Consider the following 19,403-nt stretch of genomic DNA (forward strand, 5'->3'; position numbering starts at 1 on the left):
GGTTATCTTTACATTATCTAGGATGAGTTTATGTAGAAAACAGTAAATCACAAAAAATGACTTTAGCTGGGTTTTCACAGGCAGGTATAGGCTACAAATTGTCATGTAAACAATATAACTGCAGATATAAAATTAAATTACAGTCTGTATTATCAAGTAACCAAAGTCAATCCCATTCTGTGACTCAAAAGTCATATTAACACCAGACTCCTGAAACTCCTGAGTAGAAAGGGGTGTTAAAGTAACTATATTAAGCAAAGGAAACAAGACTTGAAACAAAATTCTGCATAGCTAAAGACTTTTCAGCAGACAGTGACACATAAAGTGATAAATAAAGTTAGTTCCATTGTGTCAAAATGATCCCACACAAAACCTTTTCTCAGGTATAGGAGGCCAGTAGGAGAAGAGAATATTAGCGCAGGGCTATTGTCAAGGCTTGTTTTGAGCTTTAAATGATGTGGCAAGTGAGTTATTAAAAGAAAAAAATAGGACAATAAATCAAAGCATCTAGAAATAGAGCATGTTTAAGGAATAGTCCATTTTATTAAAAGAAAAATCCAGATAATTTACTCACCACCATGTCATTCAAAATGTTGATATCTTTCTTTGTTCAGTCGAGAAGAAATTATGTTTTTTGAGGAAAACATGCCAGGGTTTTTCTCATTTTAATGGACTTTAATAGAGCCCAACATTTAATACTTAACTCAACACTTAACAGTTTTTTTCAACGGAGTTTCAAAGGACTTTAAACGATCCCAAACAAGGCATAAGGGTCTTAATCTAGCAAAACGATTGTCATTTTTGACAAGAAAAATAAAAAATATACACTTTTAAACCACAACTTCTCATCTAGGTCCGATCCTGTGATACGCCAGCGTGACCAAACGTAAATGCATAGTGACGTAGAGAGGTCACGTGTTACATATATGAAATGCACATTTGACGATTTTAAACAATAAACTGATACAAAGACATTAATTAATATCATTCCACATACAACAACGTAGGAACGGTCCTCTTTCTCAACACTTGTAAACACTGAGGCATAGTTTCGCGTTCGTCCTCTGTGACCTCTTGACGTCATGACGTATTGCGTGGGGTCATGCGGGCGCATCACGACCGGACCTAGACGAGAAGTTGTGGTTTAAAAGTGCATATTTTGTATTTTTCTTGTCAAAAATGACAATCGTTTCGCGAGATAAGACCCTTATGCCTCGTTTGGGATTGTTTATAGTCCTTTGAAACTCCGTTGAAAAAAACTGTTAAGTGTTGAGTTAAGTATTAAGTGTTGGGCTCTATTAAAGTCCATTAAAATGAGAAAAATCCTGCAATGTTTAAAAAAAAAAAAACATAATTTCTTCTCGACTGAACAAAGAAAGACATCAATTTTTTGGATGACATGGTGGTGAGTAAATTATCTGGATTTCTGTTAAAGAAAATGGACTATTCCTTTAAGCAAAGCATGTGTTTTCAATTACCATCTATTTGCGCAAAATTTTAGCTTTAAAATGTTGTCAAAAGACGATTGGGAAATGACGGCTTTTTAATTAACCGAAGTTATGCGACTAAAGCATGATTTTGTTTTCTCGTGAGAAGTCATTCCAAAAGTCATGACGTCAGGTGTGTTCGACTTGATACGGTGCCGCGCAGACCGACTTACTGATGACATCAAAATACCTTGAGAACATACAGAGTCGACTCCCGAATCGCTCTTGCTGTATTTTGATGTCATGTGCTTATCAATTCTGAACATATACTGCACCGTATTTAAAGAAGGATCATGTCACTTTTACTTAAGTCAGGTGACCTTTAATTGGGAAAAAAATATTAGGCTTGTTCGACTTCACGCGGCGCTGCAAGAAGCAATAGCCGGATGATGTTAAAGTATTGCGAGAGCCAGACGAAATTAGACTTTGTATGATTTCTCTAATCGTTCTCGCGGTACTTTGACATCACCCATTTTCTTCTAAAAATATATAAACATACAAACATATCAAATGAAAGAACAGATCCTCTGCTTTCAAACAAACAATAAACAAACACACAAAAAGGGGGGAAAAAGTTTCATCCTATCTATATTTTTTTCTCTAATAAATGGAAGTTGTAAGCTTTTATATAAACCAAAATGAATGGGAAATCCCCAAGAAACAGGTAGCAAAGCGAAATTTGTAGGCAAGTTTCTTGCGCGATTTTGATGCATCCACCAAAATAAAGTTTTGATATATTTTCTTCATGAAACATGATCTTTACAAAATATAATAAAGATTTTTGGCATTAAAGAAAAATCTATAATTTTGATCCATGCAATGTTTTTTTTCTTTTTCTACAAATACCAATATGACTTACGACTGGTTTTGTGGTCCAGGGTCACATATATTCCATAACCCAACCGTAAAAGCTTTTTGCAATATATGGGAGTTTATGCAAAATTGCTTTGTTTCCGATTGGCGCAATTTGAAGGGTAAATGAAATGCAGCTTAATATCATCTTATTGGGCACGTGTGGCTGTGCGAGGGAGAGAAAGAAAGTGAGCAAGCGAGAGAGAAGACAAATTTAATGAATCTAATAGCTTGAATTAGTATGAGGCAACAGCCGTGGAGGTGAATGTCATGTGTACTCTGTGTGTGTGTGGTCATTGTTAAAAGATTTTACAGAAAAGACCAAGCCAAGCAAATCTAATCCTTATCATTAACCCTGTAGTTCGAGATAGTGAACACTGTCTGCTCAGTCTCAAATCCACATCTCCTGTATGTGTTAGTTTCACACTGGGAAAAAACAGAGGAGAGAAAGAGGAACATGAAAAGAAAAGGTTCACAGTCGCCTGACAGAAGAGAGGAGAAGAAAACCTACCAATACCGAATAATCCAATAAGATCTCCTGTATGAGAAAGAAGACAAGCACGGTCACTACTCGCCTCTACTTCAATGACATTCATTTATCACTAACTCTATACCATAAAATAAATGAATGTGAAGAATGGAAACTGCTACAGTAAGACATTAAGCAGGAATGGCTCGGAGTAAAATGTCTTGAAAGGTCATCCCTGATGTTAAAACACATCAAATAAAGATGCCATGAGATTTAAATTAATCCTATTTACAGTTGGTGGGGTGGTAATAAATGTCCATGATGATATTGTGTGTGATCCATCAGTACTAAAGACAAAAATCTTGTTCTACAAATATTTTCCTCCCTCTAAACGTCTTTGCTGATTTAACCAAGGTCATACGGGGGCGAGAAAATTAATATTAACTAATAATGCCCAGTGCATAACCCATCCTCCATCACTTCACATTGCATATTCTGTTATACACAATTGGAAAGTGTTGACATTGCAGTGTCATGTTTCATTTAGAAATATAAAAAGCATAGTAATGTATGATTGTAGGCATGCTGGGCTGCATGCAATCACGTACACATAGGCTGGGCACCACGTTGGCAAGGTTGACGAAGCATGGAGCAAACATGTGCAGCTGTTGGAGGCAGGAGATGGCTTGGGCTTGAACCAGACAGTCTGGACTATCCTGCATCACAGCACAGCACACCAAGCATGAGGTCCTCACCGCACACACTCCTGCACCATCACCTGGGGACAATAACATAATATAGAAGTTCTCGCTTGCATAGTCACAATGCACATAAGGTGTCAATGCTTATCTAAATGTATGCATACTTTGCAGATCAGGACCCATGGAGGTGATGAGTGCATTAAGGCAGCGTCCCAGGCTTTGCTGCACCTCCACATGCGTGTGTGGGGTCGAGAGGAGCAATCGCAGCACAAGGGTAAAGCTGGCGTCCAAATGAGTGTGGTACAGAGGTCCCGCTAGATCCACCACCATGGACAAAGCGTGGACAGCCCACATCTGGAATGCAAGTTGTTTACGAACTTTCAGTTTCATCAACTTTATACATGCATATAGTGATAAAATGCATAAGGCATTTGTACCTGGACCTCAGGTGAGGTGCTGTCCTGAGACAGCGTGAAAAGGACCCCAACACAGGCACTGAGGTACTGGGAGGAATTAATACCACCCAGGTAACGATAGACAGCGCAGAGTCCCAATGCGTGACCAGTGCGTGTGATTGCATCCCTTGCCGTCTTAAGCCTGAAATACATTTACATCCATCTCAAGTTAAATTCATATTCTGCCTTAAATTATAACGCACCTGTTTTTGTGACAGTGACTCACTTGTCAAAACTCATTAACGTGAGGGAAACAGTGAAGTTGGGGTCATTAAGGACCTGCACCAGTCTGGCTAATCCCTCTGCAGCCATGCAGCGCAACTGAGGGTTTGAGCCCTCTAGCGCCCCCACCAGGAGAGACAGCGCGGGTCTTTGTACCTCCTCTGGTCCCAATTCCATCCGACTTGAGGCTAAACACTATGCAGGATAAGAGAGAGTAACAGACGTATAGCTTAATACAGTGTGACGCAATAGACTTAAAGGCAGGGTGCATGATTTTTTGGAAAAGGGAGTCGGGCTGACTACCAAAACACACTTGTAGCCAATCAGCAGTAAATGGCGTGTCTACTAACCAACATTGTTGCCTGGGTTGCATATATGTGGGGCGGGTCTATCAAAAGAAGGTCCAGATTCTATTGGGGTGGGGGCGTGTTTGTTTAGGTGATTTCAAATGTCAACATTGGCTTTCAGAGATTATGCACCCCGCCTTTAAAGAGATAGTTCAACAAAAAAATGAAAATTGTGTCATCATTCCCTCCACCAGAAAAATATATTTTGATAAATAGTGGTAAGTACTGTACCCATAATTTATCAAAATATCTTCTTTTATGTTCAACAGAATAAAGAAATTATTTAAATCAACAAAAAGGGGAGGGAATGATGACACAATTTCCATTTTTGGGTAATTATCCCTTTAACACATCATGACAAAGCGTTGAAACATCTCCATACCTTTAAAGTGCAGCAGAAAGCAGCAGCTACATTGATCTGAACTGTTTGCTGTCTCACTCCCTTAAGCTGTCTCACAAACTCACAGAACTGATCCAGAGTCTGTGCCCTAAGATAGGAAAAACAAAAATTTCAACAACATATATAATTGTTCATATAACACAGCCTTTAAAATGAACTGGAGTTTATAAATCTATCACAAGAAATGCATACTTTTAAGTTGTCTGTTATGATCATTTGGAAAAAAACTTAAAACGATACGAAAACCTGCTAGTGGTGAATCACAGAATAAAAGATGCATTGCAAAAGGACAGGTGGCCCCATATGATCAGAATAGTTTCCTCTCCACTGTTAAGTTTAATAATGTATGAGACAAGACCTGAACTGCCCCAATTATGCAAATGAATGCAAATTTGGATAAGCTGCGTAAGAAAGTGGTTCAAAAAGCCTCTGGTCCTCATTAAGGCCAGTTCCTGCTGGAATTACAAGTAGCAGTCTACTTCCTTTTAACAATGCAAATCATTTTAATCTGTAATGTTTGTAAACATCAGTAAAAGAGGATACAAATTTCTAGCAAAAACAAAATATATATGGTACGTGATGTATAAAGCATGAAATTTGATCATTAGGATCAAGGCACTGTAACACAGCAGCCAAGCAATTAAGTATATAGCCTAAATGTACTGTTTAACTATTCATCAGTGTTACCTGCTAATTTGCATATGCAAATCAAAGTGTATTGCATCAAGGTCTCATTTGAATTTATTGAATAAATAAGACTTTTTAATCTCAGTGTATCCTTCCAATTCAAATTCTTCTTCTTCTTCCTTTATATAGCATCTATGGATATATTCATGGCGAGAACCAGTTAATCCATAGTCATAGACAAGTTTTATTCAGACAAGTTGATCCATACACAGGTTAGGGGAGGGAAAATTTGATATCACCAATTTGCCTAACTTGCATGTTTTTGGTCTGCGGGAGGAAACCGGAGTACCCGGAGTAAACCCACGCTGACACAGGGAGAACATGCAGAAACTCCACACAGAAAGGCCACCTGCCCTAGCCGGGGCTCGAACCGGTGACCCAATTCAAATTTAAAGGGACACACCACTTTTTTTAAAAATAGGCTCATTTTCCAGCTCCACTAGAGTTAAACATTTTATTTTTACCGTTTTGGAATCCATTCAGCCGATCTTCGGGTCTGGTGGTACCACTTTTAGAATAGCTTAGCATAATCCATTGAATCTGATTAGACCATTAGCATTGCGCTAAAAAATTTATAATATTTTTCATATTTAAAACTTCACTCTCTTATAGTTATGCAGTGCCCGAAAATAGTCCCCTGCTATTGAAAGTTACCAAGGTGACTATTTTCGGGCGCTGCGTAATATCATTGCACTTGCTGCAGCCATGGTACGGCAGCAAATTCCTTGATTATTACGCCGGAATGAGAGTATAGTTCCTAGCAATATCTGCCTAGAACTTTTAATTTTCAATCGGTCTTAGTAAACGATGTAACTACAAAAGAGTCAAGTTTTAAATAGGAAAAATATCAAAACACTTGTTATTTTTGAGCGCGATGCTAATGAGATTCAATGGACTATGCTAAGCTATGCTAAAAGTGGTACCGTCAGACCCGGAAATCGGCTGAATGGATTTCAAAACGGTAAAAATTATTTGTTTAACTCAAGGGGAGCTGGAAAATGACCCTATTTTCAAAACAGAAGTGGAGTGTCCCTTTAAGTCACAAACTTACATCAGCACTATGCTAATAAAGCTATGTTACTCAGAAATAGGGCTGGACGATATATCGCATGGGATTGTCATACTACTACTAATCAAGGAACCGGCTTCACTGACGAGATGCGCATGACAATCCCATGTGATGTATTGCCCAGCCCTACTCAGAAAGCCCTGTTTTAACCAACAAAACAGATCTTGGATGTATATGATGTATATTTACACAGTACCTTTGCTGAACGCCCAAGTAGGGAAAAATCACCCCAAACAGCCGGACAGCTGCACCGGTCAGAGCGGAGATTGGAGGAAGAGGGGCAGGTATGACTTGAGCCTTCCCAAAGATGGTGAAAGGGTCATATTCTAACGTTCCACCCCCTGACCCACCTCCACAGAGCTTTATACATAAAAAATACATGAGATAAATATGAAGGACATCAAAGGACATCAACAATTGTGTGGTTAACAAGACAATTTCCTACAAGCATGCCTGTAAATGTGTTTTCTAAAAAATAAAAAGATTGGAGTTTATACAGTATTATTATCACGCCTCTCTCACGTCTGAGGCTGAGACTAGAGGCATAATAATAATGCTGAGCAGGGGAGAGGCAGGGTGAAATATTTTTGGCCTTTTTGATTATTTGGTCATAAAATAATAATGCCATTTTAAGTGCATCTCTAAATATTATGATAATAAATGGCGGCGGGATCGACCCAACAAAGTTAAGAAAAGTTTAACTTTATGCAAATGATGACCAACTTAACTCGTCAGTTACTGCAGTGGACGGTACTCATTTGTTTAAGACAACCAGAATTAGAAATGCCTCCTTAAGGTCTCATTGAAAGTGACAGGGGACACACAGCGAGAAAGGCGCTGGTAGGGTGTTATAAAGATAAACTGGCTGTGGTACCAACCTGCTCCTCTATGTAGTGCTGGTCCATATCTTGCAGTCCCGGGCCCAATAATGCCAGGTCTTGGCTGCAGCACAGTGAATGCAGCAGGTTCAACTCAGCACATGGTGTGATTTCCGGTCCGGTCAGATCATTCAGCAGCTGTTTTAACACTGTGCCAAAACTTTCTGTACAAACACAACCAAACCGAAATAAACAAATAAATAAATGCATGGAATCAAAGACCCTTCGTGTCTGTTAAGAATCCAGGCAGCTTTTTTGGCCTTTAAGTATTCCAGAAATCCAGATATAATACATCTTTAACTTACCTTCATATGTTTTAGGTTGCAACAATGTGAGAATCTCATAGATTCTCAATCTAAAGACAATGACAGCATTTTTGATTTGGTTGCCATAAGATTTGACAAGAGATGGGAGCCTAAAAACAAAAAAAGAGCAGAAAGGCACGTATCAACTTATGTATGTGTCTTATGTATGAAGTTACTTATGACTAAAGTCATAAAGGTTTTATAACTATCAACTTATTGATATTATTGCTGTTAAAGTTAATACTGTGGCTTGTTTTTATATGGTCAGACACATGCACGTGTCATTATATAATTAACATTAGACCAAAATCAAATGGAGTGCAAAGTGTTTGAACATCGAAAGGCAAGAGCATCCATTTATTTTATTTTATCAACTTACAGGTTATAAACTTTATTGTAGCTATGCAGATGCTCAGTTTTTTGGCAAAATCTCATGTTCTTTATTTACCCTTGCATTACAAACAAGCAGAGATGAGTTAAAAAGTTTAGCCACAAGTTCTTTTTAATATTTTTATTGGTTAAATATTTGCAAACCTACACACAGATGTAAAGGGCGACCAAAAGTAATGGTTAATTAATAAAATTACGAAATGTGATTTTTACGCATGATACATTTGCAAAAAAAAAAACACTCACTGAGTAAGCAGAGCCACTGCACAGGAAATAAGTGGAAGTAGATGACTGATGACATCATCGGTAAGAAGATCTTTGCAATGCACCACTAAACTCTTCATTGCTACAGGGTAGAAGACACATAATATTTAGAGAGGTAAACAGCACAACAACGTTTATTGCTATGTCAAGTGACTCATCATATGGGCTAATGTACCAGTAATTAACTAATTTTCAAAGCCTATGAGTCTCATGAGACCTAAAAAGACTCTCTCACCACACAGTGCTCCTGCTCGGCCCTCCAGGGTCACCTGCCAGGTAAAGGAATCTCCACGCCGCAGCTCGCTCTCTACATCCCTCACTGAAAGTGGGAAGGCACATTTCCATAGCAACAGCATCCGAGGTAGGTGATGCTTCACTACAGTCGGTCCTTGAAGGAAGAGATGAGAAAATTCCTATATAAAATTGCTGTTATAAATAATTAATTCATGATTCAAGGATTCATTTATACCCAGTGTGGAGAGGGCGCTGAGAAGCAGCCAGCCTCCCTGAGTGCGTTGGACAGAGATTCGGCTGTTCTGAGCTGCCGACCGCAGAAGATCTTCAGCCAAAGTCATCACAACCTGCATCCAATTCAGACCCAAAGTCATTATTTTTATTGCATCGAACAGAGATATAGATCAACACTCCTGAGACGGTTGGAAACTGCAGTGATGCATAAACAACCAACACGCTGACATTTAGCAAGTTTATCATTCTCTGTGTGAAGACTTCTGGAAATACTAATTAAAAAGAAGCCCAAACAGAACACAAGCCTAAAGAAAACAAGCCATGAGACATGTGCGGACACAGATAACATTCACACCTTGCTCTTAGAGTGAGGTATACCCAGCAGACAAAGCTGCGAGGCTCCCAGCAGAGCTGCTATGGCAGCACTGTACCCGGCCACAGCCTCGGGGCATGACTTCAAAGCATTCAACCTTTCTGCACAGCGGTCTAGCAACACCGCCACCTGAGCAGGCATCGCTACGGCAATGCACCGCAGGCACCAGGCGGCAGCCAGACGAGCAGAAGCACTGGGGTGAAGAAGAACAGAGATCACCATGTCCAACATTCCTGTTGAAAAAAAAATATAGTTTAAGTAAAACTTAAACATCTTCACAATTATTTCATTTAATGGGTCTGATAGGAAGTCCAGTGTTTGTTGGTCAGTAAATGACTAATGCACACAAACCTATGCTGGTGTCCTGCAGCAGTGGAGCAGAAGCAGAGCTCAGGTCCTGCAGCAGACTGCCCAGTTCCAGCAGGGCACAGACCAGCACATGCTGACTAGCCACTACATCCGCGGGGCTCACGCGTGTCTCCGTGTTGCCCTCGTGCATAGCTGCGTCTAATAGAAACAGGCAAACAAATGCATGCAGTGTTTCCGCTATATACATTCAACCGTGGCGGCCCGCCACTCCTAAAACATCCCCGCCACGCCTGCGGTTGTGGATAGAAGGGATACAGCAAACGAAATCTCGTTGGATGAGCACTGTTTTATCCTAATCCTTTAACCAAACCCAACTCTAAACACAAAATTTCACACGATTGTAGGATGTATTTGTATCCAATTTAGCCAGAACCGCTGTTTTCATCCTAATAATCCTACCTCCAAATCTAATCCTTAACTTTTCGGCATTTGCTGTATCCCTTCTAGACAAAACCCACAGCGTCAGCTCGCAAAAAGCTACCGAAATGTCCGCTCTGCGAGACTGGCTGTCTAGAAATAAATTCCTTTCTGGATTTGCGTTGTTCACTCATTTATAAATAAGTCTCCTAAAATATCATAATTTCCTCCATGGGTTTAGTTTCATGCACAAATAGATTTAAATCAACAGAGGATTATTAAGCTACGTTTCTGTTTTGAGAAATAATAATAAAATAAATAAGCCTATACGAAATATGTTGCACTTAAATAATTATTAAATTGACAAAACGAATAAAAAAGTATTTGAGTTTCTGTTCTTTTTTTGTGACGCGCTCTAAAACCAAACCAGCAGAAAGCACGTCATGTTTTTAATGATTATAAATAAGCACAAGGTTTTCTCCTTATTGTGAGTTTACACAAATAAAAATACATCATTTGAAGTTTAGGGTAATTTAAGCTGCAAGGTCATCACGCATATGATGTTCACCGGCGCATATCTACACCAACACAGCGCAAGGCTGCGAGAAAAGACATTATTAAACTTTTGATTTAACATATTGCGAGTTTTTTGGACATTCATTTGGAATCACTGTACTCATATTATCAACTTATCGGGCCATTAGTTATTCAGTATAGGCTATAAGCGCAGCGCACTGCTGAGCGCTCAGCTGTCAGTCAATCGTCTGTGCTTTAGATCGACACTCACAAAGTTTCACATTAAATGATAAGATATTTGTCCAAAAACAAAAGGCTAAATACTGAATACTACTTATATGCGACTGCAAGACATTAATAGTCGAATCTGTTTGTAAGGAAACTTACATTATTCCCGTGGAAGAGAAGAACGTTGGTAATAGAAACTTGAGGCAGACGGTGAGACTGTTTTATCTGTTTTCAGACGAAACAGCAGGGTCGGGGTACCCGCGGGTGAACCGCATAATATTTGATCTAACGGGTGTAATAGGCTATTTGCGTGTCATTTGTGTTGTAGATGCAGGTCGGGACTCAATAGACAAGAGTAAAATGCGGGTCTAACATCCAAGACCAAAATTCGACTCGTTTTTAAATGTCCCGTGCTTATTTGTGTTTAAGATCTGTCTGAAGACCGGTAAAGGTTTATATTTAACTGCGCGATTTGCGGTGTGACCGGCTCGGGGTCACAGTCTTTATGTCAAATGGTACGGGTGTGAAATAAAATTTCTGCTGATGTCGGATAACTGGTCGGTTGTTCTGTCAATCACAGCGGTGCGGATTATCAAACAGGACTGCATGACTTTGTAACAGCTCTGTGCGCTAAACACAAGGACGAACTTGCAATGCACACTACATTAAAACTACAATGATATATCCGAACTACGTACGTAGCTGTGTAACGTTTTTTTAAGAAAATACAGTTTAGATCAAACATAGAAAAGCAATATGCTATAAATATAAGGAAAAGTAAATGACAGCGTGAAAATTATAAAAAAAATACATGTTAGTTTACTGTAGCCTATATTCTACATTAATTTTTTTTTTACATTTATAATCCTCATGGGCGCCCCCTGCCGCCACAGCTGAAAAAAATCCTAGAGGAAACACTGGCATGCTACACTTTAGACATAACAACACTACAAATGTCAATACCCAATTGTCGATTAACATCAGTGTGACCTAAATCCTCATCCTACAGTCTCTTACCTACAATCCTCTTCTGTTTGCTGACGGTTTGGCAGATCTCCTTAGCAGCTGCAATCTGGGCCTTCTCCCCCAGCAAAGTGCCGACAGTGGCCCGCAGGATGAAAGAGACACAGCGGCGGCTGGAGACGGCATCTGCAGGGTATTGTGTCGCCCGTGTGTGAGACGCCCACTCCATGAGAAGAGCGAGAAGAGAGGAGAAGTGCATCTCCAGCCACGTGCCGCCCAGAATAGACACAAACACCACACACGTCTGCTTAGAAGAGATAAAAGGTAGTATTGATGGTAAAAATTACTTATTTCCTGTTAGACACCAAGCCAGTCATGCTGTATGATAAGAGAGAAAAACTGCAAGAGGGAGTCTGACCTGCGAGATGCCAACGCGGATGTCTCTGCTGACCGAGCTGGTGCCTTTCAGCATGTCTCCACTGGCCCGCAGGAAGCCGGCTCCTCCACGTAGGAAACCAGAACTCAACAGCTCCATCACCTCCTCCAGGGAGTTTCGCTTGGAGCCCGGCCTCGGAGCTGAGACGAGATGCCAAGGACAAATGACAAAGCAGATGGAAAAGAGTGGGAGAGCAATGATGAGTGATACATTTGGGAAAAATAAGGCAGGACATGGGGGACACGGGGAAGATACAGGAAGTTAACATTTCCATTACTGCAAGATCAGCTGAGCATTACTTGAGGATATTAGCTAAATCCATCTACCTATGACCTGTCTTGGCTCCAGTGCCGATGCTATCAACGTGCCAAGCAGTTTTGAGACGGCGACTCTGACATCATAGTTTGAGCCCTCAAAGGCTCTGAAACTAAGTGTGGCCACGCTCTCCAGCTCCGTGGACCAAAGGAAGACGGCCTCTCTCTGGAGCTCCAAGAGACACTGTGAGAGAAATTAACATGCATTGTCAAATTTCAAACAAACCACAACCTAAAATTGCTTTTTGACCAAGCGTGAGGCATGCGGTTTGTACCTTTGCGGCAGCACATCGTACTGCCATCGAGCGATCAGTGAGGCAGGCGCGGGCAGCTTTATAGATGTCCCTGTGGCAGGACACGGCACTTACTCCTAAACCCTTCAGGATCTTCTCAATACACAGCATAATCTCACAGCGACCCTGAGACTGGAAATATTAATAAACCCAGTGTCAACAAAATACATTATCCTTTGAGTTTGCCTGCCATGCAACAAGCATTATTAATAAATATTTATATATACACAATGTTTGGTGGTCAGAGTTGTCTGTGATACACTTCTCTTTTCCTGTTTGCAGTTTAAATAAAAATATCACGGTTTGTAGTCACATCTTTGCGTTCAGTAGTCACACCCACCTCCGCACTCTTCACGGCTTTCAGAAGATTTGCCACCGTCTCTTTAAATGAGTTGATGAGCAGTCGGCCCAGTTGCTCATATAAAACACCCAAACAGGCCACAGCTGCCCTGTAGGGAGCAATAAATAAACTCAGTGGCAGCAAATCAAGCTGTGCTAGAACCCCATCTGCAGTGCAGTCGATGGGTGCGTGGGCTTATGATGAGCATGTAGGGTGTAGATTTATGACACATTCCACTCACAGTCGAGTAGGCAAGAAGCTAGGAGAGTCATCTTTGCTGCGGATGATATCATTGCAGCGGTCCACAGTGAGGCTTGACGTGAGGGAGTCGCCCACACGGTAGACCAGCGCCAGACAGTGTGCCAACAACCAGCGCGTCGGGGGACCCGGAGAACTTGTAAGTACCGTCGTCAGCTGCTCCACCAGGCGTTTCTGGTTCTGTTTCACGTCGGCCTGCCACACAAACAGACATCGGCATATTGTTTAAATGACTGGCATACAGACACACTCTTGGCGTTTCAACACTAAGAACTGACAGACATATAAACAGTCTATTCCAGATAGAGAGACAGCCGGTGGAAAAGCAGTCAGAGTCTGTTCCAAGTGTGCGAGAGAGACAGAACTGATCAGCATTTCTTCTCAAACAGAGAGGTTATTGTCAAAGCTCGACTCACCCTGTCTGTAACGGGCAGCAGTTTCTTAAGGAAACGCAACCACTCGAAGACAAATTCAGCTTTCTGGTGTTCCATCAGCTGATTGCAGGCCTTCTCGTTCAGCAGTAAACTATGAGCCTGCTCCATCTTCGCCTCAGCTTTTCACCCAAATTGAGTGAGTCACGGAGCCAGTATCTCACTTGGGACGCCCTCCGGACATCTCCATCTTCCCTGAATGCACACCAGAAGCGAGTCACTTGAAAATAAAACAGAGATGTCACATAGGATATGCCAAAGATGTGTTGTAATAAGGAAACTGATGCAAGTAATATGACTCTGCTGTATCTAAAGCTGCACACTTAGAGATGAGGATGTTACGTGTCCAATTTCATAACTTTAACATTTCTAAACACGGTATGACATTTACAAATCAATCAATGTGTAAAGTATGTAATACAACCTCAAAGCTTGTAAGCGTATATGCTGCCTTTATGAATAATGCAATGATTCGCACTGGGCTTGCACAGTGTGCAGTGAAACCAGCACACCCAAGATCTTCAGAGGATATTAAAATCCTCTATGTGAACCTGTACCAGTCTTAAAGTGATAGTTCACCCAATAAATAACAATTCTGTCATAATTTTCTCAACCTCTAAGTTGTTCTAAGCCTGTATGCATTTTTTTTTTTTTTTGATGAACACAAAAGAAGATATTCTGATAAATGATGGTAAGCACACAGCTGATTGTAGGGCTGCCTCATGATTAGTCACGACAAATCGTTTGCAGAATAAAAGTTTTTGTTTAAATAATTATTGTACACAGTACATTAACAAATATTATGTATATATGTATATACATATGTATATGTATGTATAATTAAATATAAAATATAAAATATAAAATATATATATATATATATATGTATATGTATGTATAATTAAATATAAAATATAAAATATAAAATATATATATATATATATATATATATATATATAATATATCTATCTGTATGAAGAGTTTCGTTAACTTAGATAGATAACTTAGTTTCTTTATTTTTCAGAAATCTCGTTTTTTGGTTGTGCATTACAATTAATATAAATTTAACTGCAGTTGGTTTGTTTTTATTTAAACCTTCATAACTTAAAAAATACAGCTAAGCAGCACCATAAAACAAAATAATAACATGATAACCTATTGATTATCCCTAGACTATCAAAAGTGTCTAAAAGTGGAAGATCCTTTTCCTACTTAGCCCCTAAGCTCTGGAATGATTTACCAACCGATGTCCGAGAATCAGACACAGTCGATCATTTTAAATCTAGACTTAAAACTTTTCTCTTCAACAAAGCATTCGCATAATTTGTCTAGTAAAGGTTCTTAACTCGCAATAGTTATTTTTTTTTTTTTTTTCACGGAACAAAGCACTCACGGTCATAACACAGACCAACCAAATAAATAAATAAAAACCTTTTCTGCATGAACACTTAAAATGAATTGCATTAAATAGTTTGCCACCGTTTGCCACTGAACCTGCATTAACGACGACAGTGGGGCCTCCGGCCTTAGTCAAACGGTTTGGCACGTATGGTCGGGTTGCGATTTTGGTGCTTTCGTGTGTCTTGTGAATAGTATGCCATACAGACCCGTTTGCCACTGAACCTGCATTAACGACGACAGTGGGGCCTCCAGCCTTAGTCAAACGGGTTGGTATGTATGGTCGGGTTGCGTTTTTCGCGCTTTCGTGTGTCTTGTGAATAGTATGCCATACATACCCGTTTGCCACTGAACCTGCATTAACGACGACAGTGGGGCCTCCAGCCTTAGTCAAACGGGTTGGCACGTATGGTCGGGTTGCGATTTTGGCGCTATCGTAAGTCTTATGAATAGTATGCCATACAGACCTGTTTGCCACTGAACCTGCATTAATGACGACAGTGGGGCCTCCAGCCTTAGTCAAACGGGTTGGCACGTATGGTCGGGTTGCGTTTTTCGCGCTTTCGTGTGTCTTATGAATAGTATGCCATACAGACCCGTTTGCCACTGAACCTGCATTAACGACGACAGTGGGGCCTCTCAGCCTTAGTCAAACGGGTTGGCACGTATGGTCGGGTTGCGATTTTGGCGCTATCATAAGTCTTATGAATAGTATGCCATACAGACCCGTTTGCCACGGAACCTGCATTAACGACGACAGTGGGGCTTCCGGCCTTAGTCAAACGGGTTAACACGTATGGTCGGGTTGCGATGTTTTTGACGTTTTCTCCTGGTCCTGTAAATGGTATACAATATAGACCCGTTTGCCACTGAACCTGCATTAACGACGACAGTGGGGCTTTAGGCCTTAGTCAAACGGGTCGTCAGGTTTCATTTTCTCTTAAAGATCGGAAGGCGACCCTTATTTACCATATATACCCTCGCATTGGGCCCCCAATTTGCTAAATCCTCAACTGTGGATAACATAATTATGCCGCAATATTTAGTCTGTCTGGAACTAAGCTGAGTTAAACCACATCACTGTGTGACACTTCAATACATATGAACGGCCGCTACGCTAATACGATTTTGTTTTTCTCTCCCTGTCTCGTCCTCGACCCGAGGACGAGACAAACAGACCCAGTCCCGGTAGATGTGAAAGTCGGCACACCTCTGATCTACTGGCTGTCCTTCAACGTTATGCCCAGCTGATACCTGACAAACGATCACCGGCAGAACCGCTTAATCTCTGCTAAATCTCCATTTCCGTTCTCCCAAGGGTTTTTCCCTCCTAGGACTTATTTTTCCTCGGATAAAAGCCCGGGGTTTTTTTTTCTCCTAGGGGGTTTTTCACCCTGGGGAGGCAGCCTTTTTGGGCTTTACCTAGCTTCCTCTTCTATACGTTGCTTTAGTAATACGGGCAATTATAATATTGAGTCATAGCCGCAGCAAATTTAAATGCTCATGCTATCATGTATTTTGTTGTGCTATCTGTCGTTTTCTGTGCTTTTCACTGCTTCTATTTATGTAAAGCTGCTTTGAAACAATTGACTTTTGTGAAAAGCGCTATATAAATAAATTGAATTGAATTGAATAACAAACATGTTTTGACAAAAATTTTGTCTCGTTATCTTTTGCAACGAAACTCTATATATGTGTGTGTGTGTGTGTGTGTGTGTGTGTGTGTGTGTGTGTGTAAATATACAAATGTTTTTTAGTTTCGCGTTCGTCCACTGTGACCTCTTGACGTCATGACGTATTGCGTGGGGTCACGTTGGCGCATCACGACCGGATCTACATGACGAGAAGTTGTGCTTTAAAAGTATATATTTGTTTTTTTTTTATTGTCAAAAATGACAATCGTTTTGCTAGATAAGACCCTTATGCCTCGTTTGGGATCGTTTAAAGTCTTTTGAAACTCCGTTGAAATTGTTGGGCTCTATTAAAATGAGAAAAATCCTGCAATGTTTTCCTCAAAAAACTTTCTTCTCGACTGAACAAAGAAAGACATCAACATTTTGGATGACATGGTGGTGAGTAAATTATCTGGATTTTTCTTTTAAGAAAATGGAATATTGCTTTATCATTGAAATCACTCGCGATTGATGCCTCTACCGCGGCTGGTGTAAACGCAGCATCAGGCAGCTCTAGCTGCTGTAACAATTGCTTTCCATAGTAGGTAAACAAATATTATAGAAGTATTGTGATAAATAATGAAGAAGATTTTGATAAATGATGGTAAGCACCCCGTTGACTGTACCCATTGTATTCCATCGTATTTGTTTTTCCTACTTTGGAAGTCAATGGTTACAATCAGCTGTGTGCTTACCATCATTTATCAACATATCTTCTTTTGTGTTTATCAGAAAAAAGAAATGTATTCAGATTTAGAACAACATTAGGATGAAAACATTATGTTCATTTTTGGGAGAACTATCCCTTTAAGTAGCATGGGTATATTATAACAAACAAAAGCCAAAAATACATCATATGGGTCAAAATTATCAATTTTTCTTTTATGTCAATGACAATCGTTAGGATATTATGTAAAGATCATGTTAAATGAAGTTATTTCCTAGAAATATCAAAACTTTATTTTTAATTTTTATGCATCCTCAAATTCTCAAAAAGTTGTATATCGGCGAAATATTGTCATATCCTAACCAATCATATATCAATGGAAAGCTTATTTATTCAGCTTATTTATAAATTCTAATTAAAATGACTGGTTTTGTGGTCTGGTCCTTCAAGGGTCACATATGTTTGCCACAGTTAAACCCAGTAGGGTGGATCTAGTCTAGTCATCCAAGTGCTTCCTTGAATAAAAGGGTGGCCCATGATGAATGAGACAGGAGGGAGATTCCCTACTTTTCCTTTCAGTTTAGCAATCCCTAAAGCAGTATCCATGCTAAAAATCCAGTAGTTTCAGTTTTAAATTTGTAACAGTCTAAACTGTGACCCTGTCTGTGAAATCCAGTCTAAAGTCTCAATCTAATGATGAGATTTGGAGCATCAAAGTTTGATTTGACGTGACCTTACTCAGTCAATATTAAATATATCAAGGTTCTTTTTTCACAGAATGTTCTTTACATTATATAGGATGGTTTCTGTAGAAAACAAGAAATGAGAAAAAAATTACTTCAACTCGGTTTTCACAGTCTGGTTCACAATAAATCTGCATAAACGTTTCACTAGTGGTATTAACCTATAGAGCTTGACAAAAGTCAAGTTTGTACACGCGAACAATACACAAATAAGTTACAACTATTTTCACAAACGTTTGTTAACCTTATAAGTTACTTATGTAGACTAGACACTGTCTATCAGACAGCCTCCAGGCTAAGTGACCTGGCTAAAGCCGCAAACTTCCGAAAGCACCCGACAGAGTTACTTTTAAATAAATACCTGAAAGTAACGTTACCCTCTAAAAACATGTAGTTGTTTGTAATGTACGAACTGTTAAGTATTTTATCCGGTGTCGAGTTGAGATAATATAATTCTATTGCTAGCTTATATCCAATGCTAACGAATTTACTGACTGAAATGCTAGCAGGATTCATCTTCAAAAGCAACGACTTGTCTTTAAAATTAGAAAGATAATGAGGAAAAAATGAATTACCTGCTAAATAGATCAACTCTGTTCTTGGGAGAACCCTGAAGAGAAAACAATATTCCTATTCAAGACAACTGTTTGTGTGTAATTTCTCAAAGACATCTGCTTCGCATGAAAAGTGCGAGTCAAACTGTGAAGCGCAGGCAGGCACGTTAAAGGGAGATGACCGCTAGAGGGACTCATACAGCACAATCTCGACTACATTGAGCACTGCGCAAACAAATCGCGAGAACGATTAGGAAACTGAGGTTTCTATCGCTCTCGCGATACTTTGATGTCATAATTAGATCACCCTGCGCAGAACCGTATGAAGTTGAATACACCTTACGGAATATAGATTAATATCCATTTCATAACTTGCAATTTCACAAATGCGAAGTAGACCGGTCAGTAGATTTTGAGACAGACTTTAATTGCCTCTTTTTATCTAGTCATGAGTCTAGTTTAACTTAACCAGAATGGTTAAACCTTGTCATATAAT

At 39.8% G+C, this 19,403-nt stretch overlaps 1 protein-coding gene across 2 annotated transcripts in view; it reads right to left on the reverse strand.

The window, feature by feature from the left end:
- heatr5a (HEAT repeat containing 5a) overlaps positions 1-19,065 on the reverse strand; it is a 37,496-nt gene extending 18,431 nt beyond the window's left edge. The window contains exons 1-22 of one of the 2 annotated variants that reach the window (XM_065288283.2): positions 18,929-19,065; positions 13,858-14,092; positions 13,425-13,636; positions 13,184-13,292; positions 12,826-12,975; positions 12,563-12,734; positions 12,219-12,376; positions 11,855-12,104; positions 9,719-9,874; positions 9,350-9,600; positions 8,996-9,107; positions 8,762-8,914; positions 8,509-8,608; positions 7,873-7,982; positions 7,568-7,731; positions 6,886-7,049; positions 4,916-5,021; positions 4,191-4,381; positions 3,947-4,106; positions 3,674-3,863; positions 3,417-3,586; positions 2,851-2,877 (exon numbers count right to left, since the gene is read on the reverse strand). In XM_065288283.2, coding sequence (XP_065144355.2) covers positions 2,851-2,877; positions 3,417-3,586; positions 3,674-3,863; positions 3,947-4,106; positions 4,191-4,381; positions 4,916-5,021; positions 6,886-7,049; positions 7,568-7,731; positions 7,873-7,982; positions 8,509-8,608; positions 8,762-8,914; positions 8,996-9,107; positions 9,350-9,600; positions 9,719-9,874; positions 11,855-12,104; positions 12,219-12,376; positions 12,563-12,734; positions 12,826-12,975; positions 13,184-13,292; positions 13,425-13,636; positions 13,858-13,983 — 3,231 coding nt within the window. In that variant the 5' untranslated portion in view covers positions 13,984-14,092; positions 18,929-19,065. The remainder of the gene's footprint in view (positions 1-2,850; positions 2,878-3,416; positions 3,587-3,673; positions 3,864-3,946; positions 4,107-4,190; positions 4,382-4,915; positions 5,022-6,885; positions 7,050-7,567; positions 7,732-7,872; positions 7,983-8,508; positions 8,609-8,761; positions 8,915-8,995; positions 9,108-9,349; positions 9,601-9,718; positions 9,875-11,854; positions 12,105-12,218; positions 12,377-12,562; positions 12,735-12,825; positions 12,976-13,183; positions 13,293-13,424; positions 13,637-13,857; positions 14,093-18,928) is intronic. The other variant, XM_065288284.2, reaches the window with a different exon arrangement.
- Positions 19,066-19,403: the final 338 nt, after the last annotated feature.

Source organism: Paramisgurnus dabryanus, chromosome 17, assembly GCF_030506205.2.
Source record: "Paramisgurnus dabryanus chromosome 17, PD_genome_1.1, whole genome shotgun sequence".
NCBI classification, from domain to species: domain Eukaryota; kingdom Metazoa; phylum Chordata; class Actinopteri; order Cypriniformes; family Cobitidae; genus Paramisgurnus; species Paramisgurnus dabryanus.